This window comes from Triticum dicoccoides, chromosome 5B (genome assembly GCF_002162155.2).
Source record: "Triticum dicoccoides isolate Atlit2015 ecotype Zavitan chromosome 5B, WEW_v2.0, whole genome shotgun sequence".
Classification (NCBI taxonomy): Eukaryota; Viridiplantae; Streptophyta; class Magnoliopsida; order Poales; family Poaceae; genus Triticum; species Triticum dicoccoides.
In genome coordinates this window covers 25,928,709-25,941,152 of record NC_041389.1, presented here as the reverse complement: position 1 = coordinate 25,941,152, position 12,444 = coordinate 25,928,709, and the positions used below count along the sequence as shown (strand labels likewise).

Genomic DNA, 12,444 nt, shown 5'->3' with positions numbered 1-12,444 from the left:
TGCATGCATAGTGATAAAGGGATCTTTTCTCTTTTCTTTTCCCAAGCATCTTATATTCTCAAACAATACTACTATACCATGTATACCATCATTCCCTCGCAGCAATTTTTAAAAGATTAACTTAGCGTGGATTGCTAATGTCTGCATGTTACAGTTTTTTGTTGAGCACAAATACAACATGGCCAATTAAGTAGTAGTTGGGCTACACGCCTTAGTTCGAGTGGTACCACTTTACAGTGCCCCTTACAGCTAAACATTATATACAATCATGCCAAATAACATCATAAAGAGAACTATTTATTGGGTAATCATGGACAAATTTAAAAGATATGCTCAAGTGGACAACAAAAATATGGTACATAAATGGCACAATCCAAATCTTACGCGTCCAATCCAAATCTTACGCGCTTTATGACTGCTTCCTATCTACAGATATATAAGTGAAACAAATACTAACACAAATCAGTGAACCCACATTGCATATTTGAGTTAAGAATACAGAACTATGTCGTGCTGTAGCGGGCATGATCTGCCGCCCACCCGAATCCAAAGGCTCTGATTCCTTCCCCTTAATTCTGCTATTAACTGAAAAAAGAACTGATTTCTGAGAGGGAATTACCATTTACCCTACAGCTGGAGGCTGGCGTCAAACAGGACAGGTAGATCGATCTGAGACAACATAGCACAGTTGGAAACTTACAAGGATGCATACTCTCTGTCTTCACTACAAGAAAAAGAAAATAGTGCAGAAGCAGAACATGTATTAGCAAGAGAACAGGCAATAGAAGAAGAGGCAGCAGCAAGCTAAAAAATTACTACAGAACAGGTAGTACCAACAGGACAGGCAAACTAATTTGATGACTGAAATTCAAGTAGCTTCTAGACATAGATGAACTTGCGATTCTCTCCTTGAGCAGCCAAGCAGATGCAGTAGATGGGCAGCACGTTATATATGCAATTCCTGAATCTAGAGAAGTAGACCGTAGACATGCCATTTGGAACTTTAGACTTGAGGGTCAATCAATCAACAAAAACAAAGCAAAAAAATCAAGCCCAAGAAGCGACCCAGCCGTACACGTACCAGAATTTGGAAATCTGCACCATGACGTGCAGATCCCTTGTCCTCCGGAACAGACTGGGGTCGCTGGACTCCACGGCTGTACGTGTCGTCGCCCCGTAAAAGAGAAGGGAAGAGATCCATGATACCTGGGTCCATGGCCATCGGTCTCGTACACGGACGTGGAGGCAGCGCCCTCCAGCGCAAAGGGCCCGGCTGCACATAATCAGTACGCGATGGAGGCACCCCATGGTCGACGTACGAACCCCTCCGTTGCACTTGCACCTAGCGCGACCCAGCAGCAATGTCGTTGGACTCCCCGGCGCGCGTCGAAGCGGCGTCCTCCTCCTGGACGCGGATGGCTGCGCCCACACCCGCACCCGCACCCCGCGTCCTCCCTCGGCACGTCCATCTTCGAAACGGCGCGGTCACATCCCGGCAGCAGCAGGCGACACGACGCTCCTCCTCCTCCTTCAGGCGAGCAGCAGCAGGGAAAACAATGAATGTATACCGAAAGCGAGGAAGCAAAGCCCACAGAACAATCACAATATCACAGAAATGAAGGCCTATTTATAAGTTTATAACCCACGGAAGGTTGAAAGAGAAAACAAAAACGAACACGAAACGCCTAGCGGCAAGATCTCTAGATTATACGGCCCAAGCGGCACCGATCAGAAGCGATAGCGTCTCCACGACGATCAGCGGCACTGGCGATAGCTCTACGATTGGCACCGGTCAATACGGTAAAACGGCACCGACGGCGGTAACGCAGGCAATCACACGTGGACCATAGGGAGACAAGACAACCACGCAAGGATTCGACCAGGTCACCAGGACAACACATGAACGCAACCCCCGGCACCGGCAAGATCGTAAACAGCCAGGTCGCAAGTTGCAATCAAACAAGTGGGCAAACATGGTAACAAAAACTTCTTCACAAGTAGGGGTTTTGGTATTTGAACTACTAGGGTCGAGATCAGAATGTTGGCATAACGCACAACAAAGCACAGGTACATGATTCGACATAGATGGCGAGACAGTTGATCGGCGAGACAATCGTTCAAGCAGACGTTCGGACATAGTACACAAGTCTAAAATAGGTTCATGAGGGTGGAGGCTGGTGGCTAAATGACAATTATGTTGCAAGCCGCCGATATTCTTAAAGTGCAAATGCAGAAGCCCGATGGCGCAAGAACCTTCGATAGTGCCTCATCCGTGAGTGCGGGGAGGTTGCCCAGGAGCTTCAAGCACTCGTGGAGGGCTTCCGTCTTGGTTTTGGACACCTTATGATGTGCATGGGGAGTGGCTTATAGTGATGAGAGGCAGGGACAGAAGGGTATGATACTGCAATACAAAAGCATGAGTGACTTGGGAAGGAACATACATAAGTTTGGTGAGGACTTAAACTTGTGTGCTTAGGCACCATTGCAACTTAACCTTAAGTTGGTAGGGGTACTTACCGAGAATTCTGGTTCAGTCTCAGTCGGGTGTCTCCATGTGAGGTATGGGGATTATTGGTCTGACATGAATTCATGATCAATTTGGTGAGTACCTCCGAGCTGACCCTTTATTGCTGAGCCCGTTATCCTAATGAACCTTGGTACCTCATGCATAAGATAGTTCCTGCAGAGCATATATGTGCATGTCATGACAGATGCTTTTGGAAGCACAAAGTTAGTGACAACACTGCATGTCAAAAAACTTGCCTCGACAGTTCCTGATTTGACGCACTGGTAAAGAACCAAAGTAATAGTTCCGTAACGCTAGCTTGAGGTGGGTATGGTGTAGCGCCCCTGATCCAGGGGTTTCTCTTGAAGCCCGTTGGAAGTCGTACTTCCGTCCGGCAAGTTCAGCTTGCCATTCACCAAAGACAGTAGTGCCATCATTAGGCAGGTCGATGTAAATCTCGCTTACGGCCTGAAGCTTGTCCTTTGCAAACTGAGCGATCTCCAAAATGAGTGAAGGCGTGGGCGATTGCTCAGGGCTTGTCTCTTTTGTAGGTGATCAGATGTAGCGCAAGGCAGAGAGCGTTCGCTGGTTGATCTGTCATCTGCACATTTTCAGATTGAGTTATGTAAAATTTCAGGACAAAACCACCTTCCATGTGCTCGGTATTTCAAAACAAAGTGTGCTACCTTCCCCAGCAGACTGTCTAGCCTGACACCTAGTATTTTTGGTAGGAAAAAAGCACATCCACAAACTATCTCCCTCTGTTCACTTTTGTAAGTCGTTTCAGACAACTGAAAATGGGCTGCTTTGCATGCTGTCTGAAATGTCTTCAACGCCTTATGAAAGTGAATAGAGGGAGTACATGTTTCTCTGAAGAAGAAAAATACCTGTATTAGGTTCAAGTTGTGCTGCTTAAACTTTGTTGTCTCGTAAACAATGACCAGTTGACCACTGTGCCCTATCTGTATGGAATACCCCACTGAGCCATTAGAATCTGTCTCTCCGCTCTGGTTCCTGCACAAATGAACCTGATGGATTATAATGAAAATGGAAACTACACCTCAGGAAACCTTCATTTGAATTGACCAATTCATTTCAAGCCTATCACAGGGAGCACATTCAAGTTATGCTTCACAAATATGACATTTTCTGGAAGGAAAAACAGCATGACCAAAGTAAATAATGAGTGTGGGAGATGTTATTCTAGTTACGAAGATTACATTAGCATCCAGTGAAAGTAGAAACCTACATGTCATTGCAATTCATTGCACTAGCATACAAGGCAATGCAAAGATTAACAGGGACCAGTATCAAAATCGGATTTGGAAGTGGGTACATACCTACGCGCGTACATCCAGGAGCTTGCGGGTTCATCTTGCATTTAGATTGTTCGGATGCTTGGGGTGAATTTTCCCTTTCCGCAACCACCACTGCCTGGGTCAGCTAAACGGCGGGGACGGTGCCTGGTGCAGCTCGCCCGCCCATGCGGCGATGGGATAATGTAGCGGCTCCATCACGATATCACTATTATTAACCTTCTCATGGACCATGAATCTGCTCCGCAAGATGAGCACAAGGAAGGTCAATCTCAGGGAAGGAGACTTCAGACACATGATGGTGGAGACCGGAGAATCAGTGGCTTGCTTTTTAATTGGCTGGATCAAGAACTCCATCTCCTCACGGCCCCAGATCCTTCCCACGGATGGCTCTGCTCCTAGGTACGAGCCCTCACTAACGGAAAAATCTAGCGGCTACAGGAAAGAGATGACACCCACCCATCCTCGCAGTTACAACTACTGTCCCTCCACTAACGGGAAAGTCTATTTCCTGTTCCACAGCTTGGGACACCATCTGACGTGATGAGCCATGCCTCACCTGGAAAACCTTCACGGCGGCCGGTTATCCGTTCGACTCCTGGACCACAGCTCAGAGGTTCCACAGTACATATTTCACCATTTACAGTATTACCTGTTCACGCATATCTCACCCAGGATATAAATGCAAAAGATCCTGAGACGCTATAAAGAGCTCAGGTGTGCTCTAGTGCAGAAACTCAGCATCCCTCATTGAGCTCCTTATCTTACTCTTGGGTTTAGTTACTTGGCTGTAGTGGTCCAGAAAACGAAGGCAATTTCTAAGTTGTTGTGGTGAGTCGTAGGAATCCAGCCTTGATATTAAATCATGTATTGGAAAATATTTAGTTAACAGTAAAAGAAATAAGTTGTGGATGAAGACAAGTCAAAATCAATCTTGTTGGCTATCACCCATCTTCTTTTGCAATTCTTCAAGTTGGGAACGTGACGAGTTACTTATCAGATACAATACAACATGTATGTACAGAAAATTAAAGGCAGAACATTTAAATTACTCAGACGACAAAATGGAGCATAACTAAAAGCATTCAATAGAGGTAGGAGAACAAGACACAAGAAAATATAGTGCAGTGGTTAGCTTAGTACGTGTGTGATCATACAACTAGCATTTCCATGTTGATAACTAGAAAATTCATTTCTTATCCACACCCCTGTGTTGGAGTTCCACCTTCCTGCACAACTATGTGTATAAAATACTATGTAAAATTAAAAGAGAACAGAGTAACCTTTTAAGGACACATAAAGATGAAGTTCCATTATTTGATTTTAGGTACAAGCATTCCCACTTCTGTTCCAAGCTATGCACTAAAAGTTTGCAACACCCTAAAGAATGTGCACGACTATGAGCATCAAAATGCAGTTGTTCTTACCTCAAAATGTTGTCTACTGGATCCATATAAGCTTAGATGATCCTAACGTAGTTTCAGACCTTCAGTTGTTTCTGAAAGCTTGAGAATTCCGAAAGTATAATCTGTTCACCATCTTGTATAAGACTCTCGTTCAGACCCTCCTGATGCATCCCGTTTCGGAGTCTTACATTGAAACCAAAACATCACTCTGCACATAATTAGTACTTCCATGGAGTGACCTGAGTGGGTAAACACTCCTTGCCAAGATCAAAGCCTCAATCCAATCGATTGGATCATCATTTGAAGCCGTCTTCAGATGAAGGGTCTTTGCAGAATAGGTAGAATCTTCTATCTTCAGACTTGCATTCCCGAAATGCTGACGCCTAGAGATATATGACTAATAGCACTTTTATGTGATGGGAAACCTGCACATAAAAATGTATAGAGCTTCCCGATATGCAACACTGTCCATCAGGTATAAAGTGGAAATACAAAGATCATGATTCATGATACTAACAGATGAGAACTTCAATGTTTATTGAGAACCAAGGAAAACAAAGAAAAGACTCAAGTAAATAGATTGGAATTCAAAGGGAAATCATATGAATCAGTCCCCTCCTCCTTCAACTTCAGCTAAAGGGTAGTAAGACGAGAAAAGCAAACGAAAGGAAAATCTAACAGCAAAGTACAAGGAATAACAAGGATATCCATAAAACTGAACCAGTCTGTTGTCTACCTCACCCCAGCAAGGAAGCTTCAGGGCAGGGTTAGACGGTCGAGCAATTTGGCTTGTAACTCATCTTTTGACCTCACAGACTGAACAGGAAGCTTTTGTCGTAACTAATCTATGTTATTTGTGTCCCTGTGTGTACTGTCATCGTCCAACTCTCACTGGTATTGTCTTCCTTTCTTCATTGCAATTTCCAGCAGCAGCTGGAGTTTCAAATTTCCTCGTCCTCGACCTTCTCCCAGCAACAACATGGTTTGAAACAGCTCATGATTGCCTGACCACCTCCTAAGCCATGCCACCAATCTTTATCACATTCTAATCTGATCTTGTTGTTGTCACTGGCTTTACTAACATTTAGGGGCTTCAGTTTTGCACACCCAGTGATACAAACATATGTCAGTTCATCCAGCTCCATAGCTTTCTCAAAAAAAATCGACAGCTTCGGCAAGTTCTCCAAATAGAGTCTTCTCATTTTAGGAAAGCCAGTTACCACTTGATGAGGGCGCAACTTTGAGGTGGAAAAAAGTTGCTCCATTTCTTGGCAATATGTAACTGTCAGCTGCTCCAGTTGCTGAAGCTCACAGACCCATGTGATTTGTTTCAATTTATCACAATGACAAATGTTAACCACTGTGATGTCATTACCTGCATTTCTCCACTTTATTTCCTTTAGTTTCCTCAGATTGTTCAGCTCAAGGAAGTTCAGGCTATGGAGCAAACTTGTGCCATGCTGAGCTATTAAGAGCTCAAGGTTTTCAGATGTGTCCCTGATAGTCAGTTCTCGCAGACTCCGTAAATTAACGACAAGGTGCAGGTCAACAAGTTTTGACTTCTCTTCAAAATGGTGCAAGCACAGTGCCTCTGTACGGACCCATTGCAACTTTCCTAGTTCACTCAAATGTGTCATGCTCTGTGCCGTGAAGCCAAGTGCAAGCTCTATACCAGGGGTGGCTAGTTCAGCCAGAAGTGATGGCGCATACTCAACATGAGTAGAAAAGCCACTGGAACAGAAAAGATCCACCATAACCAGATCTATCAGACTTCGGATTAATTCTTTAGCTACCCTTTGGAGAGCCCCGGCATCTCTAACAAGCAAGAATTTAAGCTTCGACAGTCGGCGCATTTCCTGAGGCAATTCTTCTATTCTTGTGCCAGAAAGGTTAAGATACTGCACTTCACGCAAAGAGCAAATGGCGTACGGGAATTCACTTATACCTGTCCCCTCCAGATCCAAAAACGTGATTTTCTGACAACACGTGATTAGATCCAATGAGAAGGCATGGGATGATATCAGCATAGTTAATGGTGGGGGGCCTGGGGAAGATGTTGAAGACAAAATGGTTCTGTTATTTTCCCATCTCCCAGTTTCTAGTCGTGATACCCAAGCTCTTTCTATTGAACACCATTTCGGCCCTGGTAATGTCGAACATTCACAGAGGGATAGTGGCAACCACGGTTTCTCTTCTCCTTGATTATTAACAACCCACTGAGCCATTTTCTGAAACATTTTATGCATCTTAACGTGAGAAGTCTCGGCACAAAACATTCCAGTGTCACCTTTTTCTAACAATGAAGAACTCAGCAGGTGACAGATTGTGCGCTTCCCTGTTGTAACACGATCAGAAGCTTCAATCAACCCAAGCCCCATCCACCACTCAGTTAGCTTTTCTACAGGAATGTTCTCATTCTCGGGCCACAAAGAGCATATCAGAAATCGATTCTGTAGCTGTTTCCCTATCTGATCAAAACTTATTTTCAGCTGTTGAAACACATCCTCGTATCCATCTGAGATTCCATCAAGATTTGACGTCTTCAATAGCCGAAGAGCACCTCTCCATTCATCGACCTCTGTTTTTGGAGACATAGCTTCTCCAATCTTGCACAAAGCAATTGGTAAGCCACTGCACTCTTCAGCGATCTGTTGAATACATGACAAGTTAGTTATTCTTAAGAATTTTATTACTTATCCTAAATTTACAGGGCTCTCTAAATAATAATTTGTATTCAATCAAATTTTGAGTTTGCATTGCACTGTGCTCACATGTAGTGTACAGAAGACTGCTATTGAAGGCAAAACATATTCATAGGAGACCAAAGACAAATCACGAACTACAGAATAATAGGAAAAAACAAAAGTCAATAAAGTTGTAGTATACTCTTACAAAGACAGATATACAGGCAGCCAGCTAGATCTTAACGCAAATCTGATAAAAGCTTAAATGACCAAAACCATGACAGGATAAGCAGGCTCACCTCATGTGCAAGCTGAAGGATTCGCTGGTCCTTCGTGATGGTATTCCCCGCATGATGGGCGAAGAGTTCAAAAGCGTCTTGTTCATTCAAGCACTCCATCCTGGTGACATATGCTGAGTGCCCCCTCCAGGTTTTGCATGCTGACTCATCTCTTGCTGCAAACACAACTTTACGTAGTGCTGTTCGAGTGATCCCATACTCAGGCTGCACCATTAGTTCCCCCAGGGGCACAGGAATACCGACTTCTTCAAAATTGATACTCTCCCAGACATCATCTAGGATGAGCAGAAAACTCTTATCTGCGAGTTGTGTGAATATAGCTGACCTTCTGCTTTTGTGATCATCAGGCAGGTGTATTCCCAGATAAGTCCCGACATATTGCTGCAGCTCATGAACAGTTGGCTTGATTCCAGCCCTAACATAGATGAGCTCTTCAAAAAAATCATAAAGTGGCACAGATTCACACAATGTTTTGAGAAGGGTTGATTTCCCCACACCAGCCATGCCAGTGATAGCAAGCAGTGGAGCTTCGCGGTCATTTGTGATAAGATCAATCAGTTTGTCCTTGTAATGCTCCATTCCCCAAAGACGTTCTCTTGGATACTGTGGCTGGAGAGCAGATACAGGGCGTGGATTTTGTCGAGCCTTCAGTAGCAAATCTTTTCCTTCATCCACAAGACCAGGAACTCTCTTTGTTTTTCTTCTGGCTTGCATTCCCAGGCCATATTTTCTGAAGAAGTTCCACCCGGAGCTATCATAGTCAAGCCTTATTGTGCCCTCCTGTATAAGATCCCTAGCTCGACTGAACCATGTCTTACAGTACTCCGTCCGTCTTGGGAGCGCACAGAGATAAACAAGGTCGCGATGGATTGCTTCCAGTCTGTAAACTGCTTCTCGAAGGTCGTTCACACAGTGCCGAATCTGGAAAGGGTAACCAAGAGCTCAGCTATGGGGTCCCAGAACTTAGTCAACACGAGACCTAAGAGTGGCATAGCAATGCTGATCACCACAGTTACTGTTTCCACCATTGTGCCGTAACCCTTAACAGCCAGAAAAGTATCTGCACCAACTCGCAAACTGCGGGACGCTGATCAGGCAATAAGGAGCCTATACTGCGCGCGACCAACGGGCGAGCGAGATCGAGAAATGGTGAGAGTTGGCGCTCGCCACGGCGATAACGAAGCCTAGGGCGCAGCGGATACTCGCCTGAGCTGGGGGGAACTGGCCAGAAGCTCCTCGAGCCTCGCTCATCGGAGACTGAGAAGCCGCAGCATCTGGGATCCGTGGCCGCTGCACAGCTCGTCCATTCGGGGGGCCCCGCGCCGCTCGTGGATTTTGGGGGCGGTGTGGCCGGCACACAGCTAGGGTTCCTGGAGAAAGCTTTGTCGGCGGGGCATCCACTAGTGCTGAAGGACGGCGAGGCTCGTCGTCTGGGGTGGCGTGGTTAGGATCTCCCCGGCCGGGATGGGCGGCTGCGGACCTCGGAGATTTTGTGAGATGGGGGGCTCGTCGGTTTGGGTGGCGGCGGAGGTTGGGCTCGTCGATTTGGGTGGCCGGCGGAGAGAGCGCAGGTTGGTGCTCCACCGCCGAGTCACCGAGTGCGAGTGGAGGTCCTCGAGCCCGTGGACGCCTACCTGGTCCGCCGCTGGTCGGGTCCGGTTGGACCAGCCGCTGCACTACTACTACAGTACTGCCTGTTTCATCGGTTCTTTGCCTGAAATTCCAACGTTATCCCTAGTTAGGTGTTTTTTTTTCTTTAAACTCAGCAGATGTTGGGCGAATCGAACCATGAAGTCACCATATTTATTCCTACTTTGTGTGGAGGGTTTACCAGCACTCATTGCTCATCAGGAGGCAGCGGGTAGTGTCTAGGTGTGTCGTGACTTTCCCACAATTTCACATTTGTTATTCGCTGATGACTCTATTGTGTTGATGAGAGCAGATCAAAGAAATGCACAAACGTTGAGAACATTGCTAGATGAATATTGTGCAGCTTCAGGTCAACTGGTGAGTGAGCCAAAGTGCTCTATATATTTTAGCCCTAATAACACCGATGTGGAAACTAAAGTGGAGGTATGCCAAATTCTGAATATTATGACGGAGTCTCTCTCAAATAAATATTTGGGCCTCCCAGTGATCGGAGTGGACCGAGTTACATGTTTCAAACATCTTATAGAAAGAATTCAGATTATGGTTAATGGATGGAAAGAGAGAACTCTCTCTCTCTCTCTAATAAAAGCAGTAGCCCAAGTCATCCCTATGTATGCGATGAGCATGTTCAAATTCCCCAAAAAATTCTGTAAGGGAATCACTGATGCAATGTCGCAATATTGGTGGGGTGATGAGGAAAACCACAAAAGGATGCATTGGTTCGCTTGGTGGAACATGTGTGTGCCGACGGAGAAGGGAGGAATGGGTTTTCGTGATATTCCCAGTTTTAACTTGGCCATGCTAGCCAAGCAGTGCTGGAGGTTGATTGAGAATTTTGACTCCTTGTGTGCTAAAGTTCCAAGAGCAAGATATTATTCCAATGGAGATATACTAAATTGTGACTTGAAGAAGGGGTCGTCTTTTATCTGGGAGAGCACATGGGCGGGGATCCAAACATTTAAGAAGGGGTGTATATGGAGAGTGGGAGACGATGCCAAGATAGATATTTGAAATGATTGTTGGATTCCCAATAGCACTTCTAGAAAAGTGGTAACCGTCCGAGGGAATCGTGTGCTCCCAAAAGTCTTTGAATTAATTAATCCATACACCGGCGAGTGGGATGAACAGTTGATACTTGACAACTTCTGGCATATAGACGCCGAGCGTATATTGCATATCCCTTTATTTAATCAGGCGATAGAGGATTATGTTGCTTCGCAATTAACAAAGAACGGCATTTTTTTAGTATGCTCGGCATATTATAAATAGTGTGAGGATACCTATTTGGGAGATAATTCAGCATCAGGTGGACAGGGTGGTTCTTCACCACACCCGGTATGGAGGAAGTTGTGGACCCTAAAACTTCCGTGGAAAATCAAGATCTTTGTTTGGAGATGTCTCCATAATGCGATGCCATGTTTTTCTGTACTCACAAGTCGACACAGTTTCAGAATGCCCTATATGCAAGGGAGGAGCAGAGGACATAAAGCATGCATTATTCACATGCTCTAGAGCAAATGAAGTGTGGAAGGCGCTGGGTGTGGAGACATTGATCGCTGATGCGACTCTAGTGGACAGGTCGGGTGCTGAGATACTAAGTTTCCTTCTATGCGATAAATTAAACAGATTTTGTACAAGTCTCCGATCGAGATGGCTGAACTGGTGGCCACAATCTCATGGTATATATGGTGGCAATGTAGGCAGCTAATCCATGGGGAAGTGGTACAAAATCCTATACGAACAGCACCAGCAATTCATGCATTGACACTGAATTTTGTTATAGCAACAAGGAAATCAAATACAGCACCAAGAATGAATAGATGGAGTAGGGCCCTAGAGATACAACAAATATTGAATGTTGATGCTTCATTCTGGGAAGAGGACTAGGTGCAGGTTCTATTTCAACAGACAACAGCAGGTTCTATTTCAACATCATTATCTTGTCTTTTATCATTGTCTGATTGAGTATCTACATGAATATCAGCATTGTCATTATCATTATCACTAGGTGAATGTTCATTACCAGATTGTGTTTCCGCATCAGAAATAGAAACATTATTACTATTCTCAAAAGGTTTTTCTATTGGGAATCGTTGCATGAAAAACAAAAAAATTCTACGCACACGCAATGATCTATCCATGAAGATGCATAACAACGAGGGGGAGAGTGTGTCTACGTACCCTCGTAGACCGTAAGCGAAAGCGTTTCACAACGCGGTTGATGTAGTCGGACTTCTTCGCGCTTCAATCGATCAAGTACCGAACGCATGGCACCTCCACATTCTGCACACGTTCAGCTCAGTGACGTCCCTTGCCTTCTTGATCCAGCAAGACGTCGATGTAGTAGATGAGTTTCGTCGGCATGACGGCGTGGTGATGGTGATGGTGAAGTGATCTCTGCAGGGCTTCGCCTAAGCACTACAAAAATATGACCGGGGGTGTAAACGGTGGAGGGGGCGCTACACACGGCTAGGCAATTGTCTGGTATGTGCTAGGCGCCCCCCTCCCACATATATATAGGTGGGAGGGAGGGAGGAGCAGCCATAGGAGGCGCCCAATTAGGAGGAATCCTACTTGGAGTCC

At 45.2% G+C, this 12,444-nt stretch overlaps 1 protein-coding gene and 1 long non-coding RNA gene across 2 annotated transcripts; both read right to left on the bottom strand.

Moving 5' to 3' along the window:
* Positions 1–321: 321 nt before the first annotated feature.
* LOC119307161 lies at positions 322–2,676 on the bottom strand. Its single transcript, XR_005149178.1, has 3 exons — positions 2,518–2,676; positions 1,082–2,401; positions 322–724 (listed from the first exon to the last, which is right to left on the bottom strand). It is a non-coding gene; the product is annotated as an uncharacterized LOC119307161 (long non-coding RNA).
* A 3,059-nt stretch (positions 2,677–5,735) lies between these two features.
* LOC119307160 (disease resistance protein RPS2-like) lies at positions 5,736–9,844 on the bottom strand. The gene is made up of 2 exons (XM_037583253.1): positions 8,212–9,844; positions 5,736–7,876 (listed from the first exon to the last, which is right to left on the bottom strand). Exons 1-2 carry the CDS (start codon positions 8,923–8,925, stop codon positions 6,170–6,172), a joined length of 2,421 nt encoding a protein of 806 aa, XP_037439150.1. The 5' UTR covers positions 8,926–9,844; the 3' UTR covers positions 5,736–6,169.
* Between the last annotated feature and the right edge of the window lie 2,600 nt (positions 9,845–12,444).

Coding starts and splice junctions, on each gene's coding strand:
- LOC119307160 (XM_037583253.1), bottom strand. CDS start 8,925: ATGCAAGCCAGAAGAAAAACAAAGAGAGTTCCTGGTCTTGTGGATGAA. Junction 7,877..8,211: donor TCCTTCAGCTTGCACATGAG/GTGAGCCTGCTT, acceptor TGTATTCAACAG/ATCGCTGAAGAGTGCAGTGG.